Here is a 16,313-nt window from a genome sequence, read left to right as displayed (position 1 = left end):
ATTGTTAGGCAATTCACTATAATTTTTATTTCCAAAACCTTCAGAAAGAAGCAATTCATACAATGAAATTATAAGATAGTAACAACCTACTATATTATATGACATTAAGTATAGTGAAAGCTAAATACAAATATATCGAAAAGAATAGCGATGAAGATCATTGGTACTTGGTTGGAGCAGTAGCTTGCTTGATGATGAGTAGCAGAGCAGTAACACGAACAAAGACTTAGCACAGAGAAGAACTGAAAACTTCTACATGCCTTGGACCTCAAGCTGCGCTTTTATAAGCATGGTTCAGTCGACCGAAAAGACGTTCAATCAACTGATCCTTTCGGTCGATCGATCCCTCTATCGGTCGACTGAACCATCAGCTTTCCATCTTTGTCCAGATCCAATCATGGCTACATTAATAGCATTTATTATTCTATCGACTGATCAACTTGTTTGGTCAACCAAATAGTATAGTTTCCCTATTTGTCGAGATACACCATTAAGTCTTCATTAATGCGGTAATCGTTCGGTCGACCGATCCTTGGGTTTGATTGACCAATCAACTTGACTTCCTTCTTTGCTTCAACTTAATCTGATCTCTATTCTGTATTAACCTGGTTCGGTCAATCGATCCATGGGTTCGGTCAATCGATCAAACCGGTTCCTGTAAAATAGAGTTAAACAAAATATATCCCTACAAAACAAAGGTTAGCATAGTTATATGATGCATGAGTAGTAATTGATAGTAATACTATCTTGATCTCAACTTAGAAACCTTCCTGGTTTCTTCAGTTAGATTAGTGACCTTAGGTTGTTCTTTTCCGGAACATGGCCTTCACCGTCGCTCCTCTCCAGTTGTTTACCTTTTTGGACTTGCTTACTCAGTGTCTTATCCCTGATCCACTATGGTTTTTTCCTGAAATACTACATTAGACAACAATAATAATAGTAATAGAAAATACTATAGTAAAACTATAGTTAGATTTACCAAGATCCGCTGGTTCGGTCGACTACACGGTGTCGAATGGAAACCATCCTATCAACCTTGCTTGGAGTTCACTCCTCCAAGACTTCCTGTTAATTAAAGTTACCTCCCCCTAGGATTTTCTCCATCTGAATTCACTCACTAAAACCTAAGGTTATCTCCCCCAAGGGGTTTCTCCACCTGTCTTTACTCACCAAGACTCAGTATTGGATTGACCCACCAGAGATTCAATATCGAGTCCTCCAGACCTATCAAATCCTTCTACATTGCTTCCATGATCTACTGAGATTTTTCTTGCCTAACTATAACTAGGACTTCCCTTAATTAAGCTTTATTAAACATATTTATCGGACATTAAAATCTTGGAGGTCGATTGCACAAACAAACTTAGTCTGCCCTCTTGAACCCACTCACTAATAGCATTAGTGATTGAGACTCTACCTACCCTCTTAGTCCGACTCGCTAATGGTTCCACCTTATGACAAGCTCAAAAGCCTAACATTGTGCTAGTGATTCAACCCTATGATAGGCTCAACCTTGAGTATCTCATCCTTCCCTACTTGATAGCTTGATATTATCAGCTTAGGTAATCTCGACAGATAAGTCTGAAATTAATTTTATGTAATTTCAATTCAATAAGTGCCCTTTATCTCTGGTAAATTGAGACTTAAGTTGTATAAATTTTAAAACCTAACCTCACACTAGTGACTTAGCCTAAGGAACGGAGCTTGCCTAGAGATACGATAACTACTGAGACTTGGCCTTAGTTGCCTACATCCATGTCTCAGGCTCGAATCCCTACATCATCCATATCTTGTCCTTAGTTGTCAATATCCTCTCTATCTTAGTCTTATGACAAGCTTGAAATTCCTAACTTCGAGCTAGCAACTTAGCCTATACTATGCTTGGAATGACAAATCCTGAATGAGGCGCTTAGTTTTACAGCAAGCTCTGTTCGCAACTCTCTATCAGGTCACTCACTGATCAATGCTCCTCAAAGCAAACATGACAAGTAAAAGGCAATCATATTACTCAGTATAGCTCTCAGTCATTTCTTGCTTAGACTCCCTAGGAAAGGCCATTGACTTAATTCCTACCTCACTCATTCCTCACTCAGATATACCACAGAAGCTGACATTCAACACATACACACAAGACAAACTTCAAAAATTAGCACATGTACGTGAAGTAAGTTTCAAAAAGTAACATCTATTCATAGTAAGTTTTTTTATAGAAAGTCAGTACAATGGGAAATGACACATAGATATCTAAAATAAAGACAAGTTTCCAAAAAACTAAAGTAGGAGGCAACGCGGGAGAAAGGAGACGAGATCAGTTGGCCTTTTTGGAGTCGGGCAACTTAGCCTAGGCTTTCTTCAGGTCCAAGAATGACAGATCACTCCCCCTCGGGATTAGCTTTGACCTAACGAACTAGAAGATAATGCCTTTAAACCTATACTTCAGCATTTTGTTTATTCTCTACGTAAGCAAGTCATCGAATTCTTCAGCGGCTAAAAAATCTTTCTTTTGGTCCTTCCAATGGTTTTCTTCACTCACTCGATAGTCCGCCATCTTGGCCTTGTCCATCTCCAAATCAGAAGTTATCTTAGCCTTTTCCACCTTCAGTTAAGAACTCAGCTCAACCTCTTTTCCCTTCGCTTTAGCTAGTTGCATCTCTAACCTCTCCTTAGCTAAGATCTCAGTGTGAAGATTAGATTGAAGCTGTAGTTGCTGACCCTCCAAGGTGGCAATCTTCACCTCTTACGAGACCAACTCCTGTTGGACTTGAAGTATCTCCTCCCAAACTTGCTTGGCAAACTCCTCAGAAGTTTGGAAAGTGGCTTAAGCTTCCTTAGATGACTCGTCAAGAGTTGTACATGGGTTTAGGACTAGGGTAGTTGTCAAACTCTATCAGAATGCACCCTAGCCCTTTTCTGCCACTTCTCCATTTATACTTCTACCTTCTCCCTAGCTTGTTAAGCCATGACCTCTTCAATCTTGACTTTATCTGTCACTACCAGAGCCTTAGTGACCCCGCATTTTGATGGGTTTCATTGAGTTGGTTGGCTCTCCAACTCAGCTATCCGCTCCTCCATGCTTCGATGTCATTTCACCAAATGTGTTGGTGCAATCGACCTTATGTCAAGGTTGATCAAGATCAAGTTAACTCGAGTTGGGATTTTGATGTTTGATCAATATGCAATGTAAGTCCTAGTGAGACTAGACAAAAGGAAGTTTTGGTTGAGAATTGGACAATGGAAGTTCTAGTTGAGCTAGATAGTGAAAGACCTAGTTAGAAACTAGGTAATGGAAGTTCTAGCGGGGCAAGGCAATGGAAGACCTAGTTGAGAATTAGGCAATGGAAGTCTTAGTGGGACTAGGCGGTAGAAGACCTAGTTGAGAACTTGTCAATAAAAGATCTGGTTGAGAATAGGCAATGGAAGTCCTACCGGGGCTAGGTAGTGTAAGACCTAGTTGAGAACTAGGCAATGAAAGTCCTAACTAGGCTAGATGGTGGAAGACATAGTTGGGAACTAGGCAAACCTAGTTGGGAATTAGGTTAAGTTCAAAGTGGGTCAGTTGAGGGTTAAACACTTGGCACAATATAGAAAGTCTAAGTGGGTCATGGTTGCCTAAACACTTGGCAGTTGGAAGTCCAATAGGGAGTTGACATGAAACAAGGAAGTCCTGATAGAGCAAACTTTTAAAGGTCATAACTTTTGACTCAGATATCAGAACGAGACAAGTTTTGTTGTAAAACAAAGCTCATTCAAAGATCTATGTTTGTAAAACTTATGCATCAGTTGACTATATGGATTTAGACACCAAATGGAAGTAAGTTGATTCGATTCTTTGACTCAACTGATGATATTAATCGACTGATGGTTGATATAAGTCGATTGATGAATTCAGAAATTGAACAAAAGTGAGTTAGATTTACTTGATTCAATTTGATTGATGAAATCAGTCAACTGAAGCTGATCAAAGTTGAACAAAAGTGAGTTAGATTCATTTGTTCGATTCAACTAATCAGATAAGTCGAATGATAGATTACAATAGTCAACTGTATTTGAATAATCAATAAAATCATACAGGTTTTAGAAAGCTTTGAGGTGGTTCAACGGTCAGAAACCATATCAATCAAAGATCAGTTGACTAATAGGTAAAAATCAACCCCGACCTAAAGGCTTTAAAGAAGGGATTTTAATGAGTTTTTGAGGGTTAGTTCTTGGGGGTTTTTGGAGAATAGTGATGCTACATTTCCAGACCAACAAGAGGTGTTTCCAAACTACAAGAGATCAAGCAAGTAAGGTTTTGATTGTATAGTCATTTTTTATTGTATTTATCTTTGTTTTCTTGTTTCTTTTTGTATTCTTGTGCTTAAGCTTGTAAGAGGTTTATCCACCTCTGGAAGGTCTAAGAAGGAGAAGTTCATAGTGGAAGAAGAGAGTGAGGAGTATATTCTTAGATTAGTCACCTCAAGGAGGTGGATAACAAGTAAAATCAGAGTTGTTAACAATTTATATCCCTTGTTTCAAGTTTTTGTTAATGTAGAGTGCACCAGCATCGAACCTGAGTTTTGATGTTGCCAAATGTTCAAGTTAAATCTTATTGTGATATGATAAATTAACTAAGTGTGCAGGCTATTTACTCAATCGGAAAAGCCCTAGTTGCGGCTAGATATGAAAGTCTTAGCAGATCGTGGAAGCTAGCCAGGAAGTCCAAGTGAGTCGAGAACCTAACACCTGACAGTTGGAGTCGATAGGTTTGGAGGACCTAATATTGAGAGGAAGCCTTAGTGAGCTGATATGATGCTAAGCAGAAGTCCAAATAAGTCTGGAGGACCCGATGTTTGGCAGGTAGATTGAGGTAAATAAGTCTGGAAAGGAGTGACAGATAGGTCATGTCCTGAGAAGGGACACACCCTAGGTCATTGATCCAATTGAAGAAACTAAGTGGTTTCCAAGTTAAAATCAAGACTGATTTTACGGTCTATTATTACTCATGTATCATATCTCTGTGCTAACTTTATCTTATAGGGATATCTTTTATATATTGTGCATCTAACTTTGTTTTGTAGATTTTGAAGAATCGATCGACAAAACAAGAGGTTCAGATAACCGAACCAATCAACATGGCATAGAGTTTAGATCGAGTATAGCACATTTGGTATTCAAGGCGGATCGGTCGACCAAACATAATGATCATTCAACCGAACCCATTTTGGTAAACAACCTAGAAGATTAAATCTTGGCAAACTTGGAATTCAGGTGGCTCAGTCGACTGAACCCAAGGATCAGTCGACCGAACAATTAAAGACATTAATGATGAAGAAGATCGAATCTCTGCTAAGATAGAAAGCAGGCTAATTGGTCGACCGAACCCAAGGATCGGTCGACTGAACAATAAATGCAATTAATGAGGCATCGATCAAATGTTGATGAAGAAGGAAAGTTGCTAATAGGGAGATCGGTCAACTGAAAGGATCAGTCGATCGAACGTCTTTTCAGTAGACCTAATGAAGCTTATAAAAAAACCATGAGATTCAAGTCAACAAAACATCTTTTTCTATGCAACCCTCTTCTCATGCTTCTGCTGTTCTGCATCTCAAACTACACATGCAAGTTGCTATGCTAAGAAGTGCCGACGAGCATCATCTTTTACTCTTTGTTAGTATACTTTACATTCAAGTTTGTATTATTTACAAGAAGATAGTGGTGTGTTACTATCATTCTTTTCATTGTACGAAATACTTTTTCTGAAGGTTTTGGGAAGAAGGATTATAGTTAATTTTTCAATGGTATGATCAATGATCCTGGGTCTTGGAGTAGGAGTCAACATAAGCTCTGAACCAAGTAACAAAATGAGTCACTTACATTACTTTTATTTTTATTCCATTTCTTACTTTGATAAAAGATAAAAGTTTTTTAAATGAACAATATTCACCCCCTATCATTTTTTTGATCCTTTAATTGATTTAGAGCGAGGTTGCTCTGAAGTAACTTAACAGTTTTTCGAGCAAATTTCAAAAACATTTTCTATTTCTTTAAAGAATTTTTCTTTAATCTTAGATAATCTTCTTTTATTCTTTATCTCGCACTGCTAATCTCAAGATGAAAGTCTTGGAAACCTTCTAATTCTTTTTGTGCAAGAAAAAGAATGTCGAACTCATACTAAGAGGGTTACAACACAGTCCGCCCCCCACTATTCAAGGGAGACAACTTTAGCCACTAGAAGAATAAAATGGAGTGCTACTTCAAGTCTGACATCGAGCTCTAGTTTACTATACTGAAGGGATACACACCACCAATGGTAGATGGAAAGACCATAAATCTTGAAGATTGGACTCCTCCAATGATCAAAAAGACACAAATGAACTACAAAGTCATAAATACCATCCAGTGCGGCCTAACCATGGAGGAATTAAACTGAGTCAGATCCTATGAGAATGTGAAAGAACTTTGTGATCTCCTGGTAAAATTACATGAAGGAATATATGACTCTAAGGTAATGAAAAGAGATTTCCTACTAAATAACTTATTCAATATCAAAATGCTTCTCAAAGAAACTGCCACCTAACTTTATGCACGACTCATAGACATTCTCAACGTCCTCCACTTAATCGGTCATCACCTGAAAAACCGTGACACGATAAGGTATGCCTTGAATGCCTTCCCTCGAAATGCTTTATGGGCATCAATAGTAGATGCTTACAAAGTCTCTAGAGACCTTTCAAATATTATGTTAGATGAACTCTTTTTTGAATTAGAATTGCATGAACAGTCTAATTTAAGTTAAGCTGAGAAAGGAATTGTCTTATATGCAGGACCAAGCAAAGAGACAAAATCCAGAACAAAAAGTGAACCTGAAAGTGAGTTAGACTCAAACTCAATAAACGAAGAAGAATTGGTGAACATGGTCAGAAGAATGTTCACTAAGAGGAAGTTCAAAAGAAGAATGAAGAAAGTACAATCAACCAGAACCAAAAAAAGAAGTAATGTTCTATGGATGTAATAAGAAGGGCCATTACAAACACGAGTGTCCAAATCAGGAGGAGAAGACAAAATCCACAAGAAGAAAAAAAACCCTCCAAGCGATTTGGGGAGAATCTTCTTCCGAGGAATTCAACACGGAAGAACCGAAGAACACAAGTCATCTTGCTTTTGTATCAAGAAATGAAGATTCGGAGTTCGAGGAAGAGTATGAATTTGAATCTGACGTCGAGTCTGAGAGAAGTCACGGACCGTATTTGTTTCTAAAGGTCTTGATATGATAACTTTTTCTTCTAAATCAAATTTACTTAAAATTATAAAATGTTTGTTTAAAAATTAAGCAAGTCCAAGGAACAAAATAACATACTACTTAAGGAAATGGATGTAACAACCCAAATTTCCTCATTTTGAGTCCTAAAAGTAATTTAAAAATATTTAAAATACCTTAGAAATATTCTAAAGATTTTTAGAAATTTTTAAAGTATTTTTATGCAATTTTTGGAGGTCGTTTGGTATTTTTACTAAACGAAAGAAGTTTCGACAAAAAAATGTCCAAGCCGAGATTCGAACCCGCGACCTCCGGCCTAGCCAATTATTAAGCGAATCCGGCTGACCAAGTGTGCAAGTGATCGATGCTGATAAGATAGGCAGGGACAAATATTTAAGGTATAGCATTTAATAAAAACCCTAGTTATAAGAAAAGAACTTAGGTAATATCCCGAGACTTAATTTCTTCCCCCTTCTCTTCTTCCTCACGTGCGACGGCGCCGATTCTGCCTGAGCGAAGAAAAACGAAGCCCTAGCTTCGTCTCCGGTGGCCGGCGAGTGGCTAACTCCACGAACTCTTCTCGGATCTGAGCTCTTCTTGTCAAGAAGGGACTCAGACACAGAGGAATCGCCGAGATTTGGAGCTCACCCGAAACCCTAGAACCTTCCTTCTTCGGTTGTAAGTCCAAGAACACCTCGGTAAGTTGCTACTCACCTACGGCAAGAGTAGTTTGAGCATTGATTTAGGTTTTCTTTTAGTTCACAGAACAAGCTGTTGAGGATTTAGGATTTCTAGGGATTTCAGTTTCCTGTTTGCTTTCGAAACATGTTGTTTAGAATTGTAGATTGCTAGGGATATGGTTCTTTGGGTTTTCGGAATATACTGGACAGATGTAGTTTTCCAGCGAGTTCTAGTTTGATAGAAGCATCCTTTCCTTATGCTTTGTTTTGTTGGAAATGATATAGAATGTGCAGATTCTTGTCTACTTAGTTCTTGTTCTAGTGTATCACGTATCAATTTGTGATAGCAGCAGTAACATGTTCCTATGCTTTGCTCGGTTGGAAACAATTCAGCATGTGTAGATCTATTGAGTGCACGTTTTAGTATATCACGAATTAACCTTTGATAGCAACAGTAACTTTTCCTTAGGCTTTGCTAGGTTGAAGATTTGGTTAAAGATGGGTGCTTTATGTACAGAATTAGGATTTGGAAGAGGTTAAGAATAGCATGCGTGATTTGCTTCTGATTTCTAGTAGCATGCTGTGGTTTGTCTTTTGGTTTCCTTTGCAATTCTGTTGAAGCATGGTTAAAAGATTTCGATTACCTTATAAAAGCTTAGCTGTGAATAAGTTTAGTATATGTTTTAATTCCAACAAGTTTTAGATTTAGTTTAAGCTTGAATGGTATGCAGATTTTTATAAGTATTGCTTGCAGAATTTGATAAGTATTGTATGCAAATTTTGATTTGTTTAGCATTTCAGAATCTTGTTAGACAAAGTATGCAGATTTATTTTTGTTTAAACTGCGGTTTTGGAACTTCCCAAGCTCAGCAGTTTCAGTTGTTATAGCATTAAACTTTAGTTTGTTAAGTATTCAATTTTGGTTTGTTAAAGTATTTGAGATCAATCTTGTATGAGACATCCTTTTATTAGAGGTATTAACAAGTATAAGAAAGATAAAGAAAAGAAAGAAAAAGGCCAAGGCCTTAAGTAGATCCCAAAGTCAAGACTTTAGGGATTTTGGCACACAAGGTGCTTGTTAAAATGTCAAGACATTTAAAGAAGAAGTAATTAAGATATTTTACTTTGAAGATGCTAGTACCAGACTTCCATGATTGTCGTTAAACAAATCCAGGTGACCAATTCCAAGGTCTTGGCCCTGGTAAGACCAAAGTCTTTACCCTCGTAGGACTTGTGACTAGCTACCACAGTCTCTATTAGGGAGCGCGCTTTGGTACTTAGCCTGGGCCCAAGAGAAGTTGATTATTATTTTGAAGTATTAAAGTATAAGTTTTGAAACAAATAAAACAAGCTTCACTTATGTTTAGAGTCAGCAAGTTTAGTTTCTTTTAATTCGAAGCATGCAGTATTAGTTTTATTATTTCCTGATTAGTTTATTGAGCATGATTAGCCTTATCTTCCAGCATGCAGTTTTATCCTTGTACATCAAGTGTATGCAGATTTTAGCGCTTTGCTATGGATTATACATGAGCAGATTTATTTCCTAATTTTAGCACTTTTAATATGAGCAGCTATATATGTTTTCTTATAAAGCATTCAGTTTTTTGTTTCTTCTTGTATACATGCATATTCAAGTTTTTTGTGAGTTAGATAGCGCTTACTATGCAATTTTGCTTATAGTTTGCATTTCCTCTTACTGCAGATAAAGGCAAGGAAAAGATATGCAAAGGAAGGCGACAAGGTGGTGCGGATGGTGTGTGATGCCAGGACTATGGGAGAGACTTGGGATGTTATTGAGTTTTCGTGTTTTAGTGGTTAATAAATATTTGAGATTGTATCTTACATTTCATGCCATTAAACATTATTCTGGTTTTAGATTATATGCTGAGATGAGTTCTGTTTAATAAGTAGATATGTTGGTGTTTGACACTTATTTAATTACATGGATGTTTGATATATGTTCCAGCCACCTGTGGCTGATATATACTATATATGTATCTCAGTTTATGGTCACCGGTACAGGGGAGATGCTGCCGAAATTTTTCGGTAGAGACTCCTCATGGTTTCGATCATACCGGTTAAGTAGAGTTAGTAGTAAAGTAGCGTCCACCTCTAGAGAGTAGTAGGGAGGTGTGGTCGTTACAAGTTGGTATCAGAGCAGTTCCTATTCTCCAGCATCACACATCAGCACCAGCCTTGCCGTCTTCAAGTAAGAAAGTATTTAAGTTTTTTTTTATACTTTTCCTTTAGTGCTTGCAGTATAGAGAAATGTTTAGAAGTGCCTGCTCATATGTGTTTAAAGTCAAGAATCATGCTTAAGTAAGATATATCTAGAAAGTATAGTGATAATTTCAAGTTTTCCCTCTGCATGACGAGATGTCAAGAAGAGGGCATCCCCGTACCACTCATACTGAGAACCGAGCTCAGGAGAATGAAGAGCCTAATCTTTCTGAAGTTGTTGTTCAACTCCAGAGACAAGTAGCAGAGCAGCAATAAGTGATTGTCAATCTGATGGCTAATCAGCAGTTAGTTCCTACCACTCCCCGAACTGAAAACGTGGAGACTCCAGTGGTGACTGAGGTCCCACCAGCCGCCCTGGAAGTCGTCACAACACCTAGGAGACAAGAAGCATACCTGATACAGTGGCTGAAGCTGAAGCCAGAAAGTTTCTCAGGCACGACTGAGCCTTGGGATGCTCAGGCTTGGTTCAAGACACTGGAGAGCACCATGGAACTTCTTGACTGGCCAGAAGTCGAGAAGGTCAAGTGTGCCTCTTTTTGCCTATCAGGAAATGCTCGTATGTGGTGGAAGAGAGAGTTAAGAGCAAGAGAGTAGTCAATCAGATGAGCTGGACTGACTCCGAGACAGAGTTTCACGAAGAATTCTTCCACCAACGGATCACCAATAAACATTATAAAGAGTTTATAGAATTCAGAAGGTGAACCATCCTTTGAGTTCACGGGAGTGCCGAAGAGGAAGACCCAGAAATTCCTCTCCTCTCTAACAGCTCACCAGATGTTAGCTAAAGGGTGTGCTGGTTTTCTTGCATTCATTGTGAGTACAGAAGAACAAGAAAGACCCAAGCAGGAGGAAGTTCGGATAGTCTGCGAGTATCCAGAGGTATTTCCAGAAGAGCTACCTGGACTACCTCCCAACAGAGAAGTGGAGTTTGAAATTGAGTTGGTTCATGGTACTGGTCCAATTTCAAAAGATCCATACCAAATTTCTCCAACAAAGCTAAAAGAGATACAAGAACAACTTCAGGAGCTGCTTGACAAGGGCTTCATCCACCCTAGTCATTCACCCCCAGGGGAGCTCCAGTGTTGTTCGTTAAGGAGAAAGACAGATCTATGCGGATGCGCATGGCTTTTAGAACCCTGAACAGAGAAATAGTTAAGGACAAGTACCCTCTTCCCAGAATAGATGATCTATTTGATCAGCTAAAGAGGGCAACAATGTTCTCTAAAAATAGACCTGCGCTCTGGGTACCATTAGCTGAAAGTGAAAGAAAGTGATATACCCAGAACAGTTTCCAGGACCAGATATGGACACTAAAAATTTGTAGTCATGCCATTTGGTGTGACTAATGCACCTGCAGTCTTCATGGACTTAATGAACAGAGTGTTCAGAAAATACCTTGACAAGTTTGTCATCGTGTTCATCGACGACATTCTAATCTATTCAAGAACCCCAGAGGAGCATGACACGCACTTGAGGATAGTACTGCAGATCCTTCAGCAAAAGCAACTTTATGCTAAATTCTTGAAGTGCGAGTTTTGGTTGGAGCAGGTGGCGTTTCTAGGTCACATCATTTCTAAAGAAGGTATCCAGGTGGATCCAACCAAAATAGAAGCGGTCAACAACTAGAGTAGACCCAAGAATGCCAGGGAGATCAGAAGCTTCCTTGGTTTAGCTGGGTACTACAGGAAATTCGTGGAGGACTTTTCCAGGATAGCCTCTCCACTAACAGCCCTCACTAGGAAGAACAAGAAGTTTGAATGGTCAGACAAATGTGAGCAGAGTTTCCAAGAGCTAAAGAAGAGACTGATCAGTGCTCCTATTCTGACTGTTCCAGAGAGTGACAAGAGTTTTGACATCTACAGTGATGCTTCCAAGATGGGCTTAAGAGCTGTTCTCATGCAAGAAGGAAAAGTTATAGCTTATGCTTCCAGACAACTCAAAGACTAAGAGAAGAACTACCCCACTCATGATCTTGAGCTGGCAGCTGTGGTCTTTGCACTGAAACTTTGGCGACACTACTTGTATGGAGTCCAGTGCAGAATCTTCACAGACCATCAGAGTTTAAAGTATTTCTTCACCCAGAAAGATTTAAACATGAGACATCGCAGGTGGCTAGAGTTGGTCAAAGACTATGACTGTGAAATCCTATACCACCCAGGCAAAGCTAACAAAGTGGAAGATGCACTAAGCAGAAAATCCAGTGCATCCTTGATGTCTTTGTCATCATTAGCCCTGCCACTGTAGAAGGAGTTGTCAGATTTTGGAATGGAAATTATTTATGGGCAACTCTCTGCATTGACCTTAGAGTCTACCTTGCTTGAAGATATACAGAGAAAGCAACGTGAAGATCCAAACATCCAGAAGATCAAGCAAGGGATACAAAAAGAAGAAAATTCGGAGTTTCGAGTATCAGATAGTGGAATTCTTTATCAAGGGAGCCGCCTTTGTGTCCCCAATGATGAAGAACTAAGAAAGAAAATTTTAGAAGAAGCTCATAGTACACCTTACTCTATGCATCCTTGTTCTACCAAGATGTACCAAGACGTGAAACAGAGGTTCTGGTGGTCTGGAGTCAAAAAAAATGTTGCAAAATATGTCAGTACCTGCATGACATGTCAGAGAGTCAAAGCAGAGCACCAGAGACCAGGAGGAGTTCTACAGCCTCTCCCAATACCAGAGTTGAAGTGGGAAGACATATCCATGGACTTTATAACAGGTCTTCCAAGAACTACAAATGGATATGATGCGATATAGGTAATAGTGGACTGATTGACCAAGTCTGCTCATTTTCTAGCCATCAAGGTGTCACACTCTATAGAGCAGTTGGCACAACTATATGTTAAGGAGGTGATCAGACTTCACGAAGTTCCTAAATCTATTATTTCTGATAGAGATGGGCGCTTCACCTCTCACTTTTGGGAGTGTGTTCAGAATGCACTAGGCACCAAACTCAAGTTCAACACAGTCTTCCATCCTCAGACAGATGGACAGAAAGAGCGAGTAAATCAGATTTTAGAAGATATGCTCAGAGCTTGTGCGCTTGATTTCAAGGGAAGTTGGTGCAAGTATCTATGCTTAGCTGAGTTTGCCTACAACAATAGCTATCAGGCCACCATCAAGATGGCACCTTATGAGGCGTTGTATGGCAGGAAGTGCATATCACCCATTTGCTGGCAAGAAGCAAGTGAAAGAAAAGAAATGGAAGTAGAGCTGGGCATCCAGACAGAGATAATAGAAGAAACCACTCAGGCAATTCAGAAGATCAGACAGAGGATTGAGACTGCCCAGAGTAGACAGAAGAGTTATGCTGACACACGCCGTAGGCCACTTGAATTCCAAGTAGGGGATTTAGTCTTTCTCAAGGTTGCTCTTATGAAGGGAGTGATGAGATTTGGCAAAAAGGGCAAGTTAAGTCCCCGCTACGTAGGACCCTACCTGATCACAGAAAAGATTGGGAAAGTAGCATACAAGCTGGACTTACCACAAGACATGTCAGCGATACATAATGTATTTCATGTCTCCATGCTAAAGAAGTGTCTCCACGACCCTAGCCAAGTGATTCAGCCTTCGTCAGTGCAGATCCAGGAGGATCTTAGCTATGAGAGCAGACCTACACAGAGAGTGGACAGAGAAGTTAAGAGACTAAGGAACAAAGAAGTACCACTAGTGAAGGTCATCTGGCAGAATCAGAAGCACGAGGAAGTTACGTGGGAGCGTGAGGACAACATGAGACAGAAAAATCCAGAGTTATTCTAAGTTCGAGGATGAACTTTTTATAAGGTATGAGGAATTGTAACAATCCAAATTTCCTCATTTCGAGTCCTAAAAGTAATTTAAAAATATTTAAAATGCCTTAGAAATATTCTAGAAATTTTTAGAGTATTTTTATGTAATTTTTGGAGGTCATTTGGTATTTTTACTAAACGAAAGAAGTTTCAACAGAAAAATGTCCAAGTCGAGATTCGAACTCACAACCTCCGGCCAAGCCAACTCTTAAGCGGATCTGGCTGACCAAGTGTGCAAGCGGTCGATGCTAATCAGATAGGCAGCGGCAAATATTTAAGGTATAGAATTTAATAAAAACCCTAGTTATAAGAAAAGAACTTAGGTAATTTCCCGAGACCTAATTTCTTCCCCCTTCTCTTCTTCCTTGCGTGCGACGGCGCCGATTCTACCCGAGCGAAGAAAAACGAAGCCCTAGCTTCGTCTCCGGCGGCCAGCAAGTGGCTAACTCCGCGAGCTCTTCTCGTCAAGAAGGGACGCGGACATAGAGGAATCGCCGAGATTTAGAGCTCACCCGAAACCCTAGAACCTTCCTTCTTCAGTTGTAAGTCCAAGAACACCTCGGTAAGTTGCTACTCACCTGTGGTAAGAGTAGTTCGAGCTTTGATTTAGGTTTTCCTTTAGTTCACAGAACATGCTGTTGAGGATTTTGGATTTCTAGGGATTTCGGTTTCCTGTTTGCTTTCGAAACATGCTGTTTAGAATTGTAAGTTGCTGGGGATATGGTTCTTTGGGCTTTCGGAATATACCGGGCAGATGTAGTTTTCCAACGAGTTCTAGTTTGATAAAAGCATCCTTTCCTTATGCTTTGCTTTGTTGGAAATGATATAGAATGTGCGGATTCTTGTCTACTTAGTTCTTGTTCTAGTGTATCACATATCAATTTGTGATAGCAACAGTAACATATTCCTATGCTTTGCTCAGTTGGAAACGAACTGAAATCTAATCAATCAATTAACTACATTAATGCCTCATTTTCCAACCACTCTCAACGAAGCACATTTATTTATTTACTTACTTAATTTTATTTATTAAATACAACAAATCCCTTTTATTCTAAAGAAATTTCTGCCATTATTAATTGTTCTATTGACGTATAACCACACCAGATTTCACACTTCAACTAACTCCATACATATCGCCATGCATGCACGCACGTCTCCATCGCTTCCCTAGCTTGCGTGTATATCTCGACCAGCACGTACGTTAACGTTCCAACCACCATCGATGGCGCTGCAGCTGGAGGGGGCAAAATGTATGACCGGCATAGCGGGCAGCACTGGGCCTGGCCCTTGGCGACCCAGCGGTCGGTGCAGGCGCGGTGGAAGGTGTGGCGGCAGTTGGCGAGCAGTCGGACCTCGTCCTGCGGCTGCAGCCTCTCCAAGCAGAAGGCGCAGGCGTCGCCTGCGGCGGAGGCCTGGAGTTGGACCACCGGGAGTTTGGCCATGACGAGCGAGGGAGGCAGCGGAGGAGGAAGGGGGATGGAGCTTTGTGCGGCGAGGGTGACGACGAGGAAGGAGCGGATGCGAGCGAGGGTCTTGACCAGCAGCACCACCGGCCATGGCAGTGCGACGCAGAAGACGACGAGAGGAAACGTCATCGGTATAGCTTCTCCTTTGGATATTGAATATGGAGCATAAATTTATACTCAACGCGTTCGCACGCCTACACAATAATCGAAGCGGGTTGGATGGGTCAACGTGGGGCCACACGTGATTCATGGCTACATTGTATGCTAGCTGCTAGCCTACCTTTTTTACTCGGCGCTTTTTGGTGTTGGTTGCTTCTAGAAGTTTGACTTTGGCCATGTGCTCAACATTCGACCCTCTACGGTCGCATCGAGAACCGAGCTGGGTTTATTGAAAGAAATGAAAGCCCAGGGTTGGCCCATAACGGGGCGGGCCAACCTGTATCATGGTAAATCAGGAAATTTTCAACCTAAGATGGACAAAAGGATTAGACGAGTTAATGCATCAGCTCATTAAAAAAAAATTATATACAAATTATTTTTTTAAAAAAACAATAATTAATTAAATTAGGTAAGGACGAACGTTAAAATTTATTAGTTTGAGTTAGAGGATCGAGTTTTCATTTTACTTTTGAGTTAAAAAAAAATTCTTGTTTATCCGTGGCCAACTTAAATTCATCACGGATCAATCCGTCTAGACTCACAATCTACACATGTTAGCATATTAGCATTTAGATTTAATTTTAAATAGATTGATAAAATTTTAATTCAATCCAATCTATTTAAATGATTTAACGGATGAAACAACTTAATAGACTCCATATATATATATATATATATATATATATGTTAATTAAATAAAAGATAAATATATATAATGAAAATTTATGGGCGCATAACATCT

At 39.6% G+C, this 16,313-nt stretch overlaps 1 protein-coding gene across 1 annotated transcript; it reads right to left on the bottom strand.

Moving 5' to 3' along the window:
- Nucleotides 1-15,064: 15,064 nt before the first annotated feature.
- Nucleotides 15,065-15,541, bottom strand: LOC122055008 (RING-H2 finger protein ATL40-like). The gene has a single exon (XM_042616408.1). It carries the CDS (start codon nt 15,539-15,541, stop codon nt 15,065-15,067), a length of 477 nt encoding a protein of 158 aa, XP_042472342.1.
- Nucleotides 15,542-16,313: the final 772 nt, after the last annotated feature.

Source organism: Zingiber officinale, chromosome 3B (genome assembly GCF_018446385.1).
Source record: "Zingiber officinale cultivar Zhangliang chromosome 3B, Zo_v1.1, whole genome shotgun sequence".
NCBI classification, from domain to species: Eukaryota; Viridiplantae; Streptophyta; class Magnoliopsida; order Zingiberales; family Zingiberaceae; genus Zingiber; species Zingiber officinale.
Note: the sequence above shows the minus strand (reverse complement) of the source record. Positions and strands in the feature narration are given on the sequence as shown.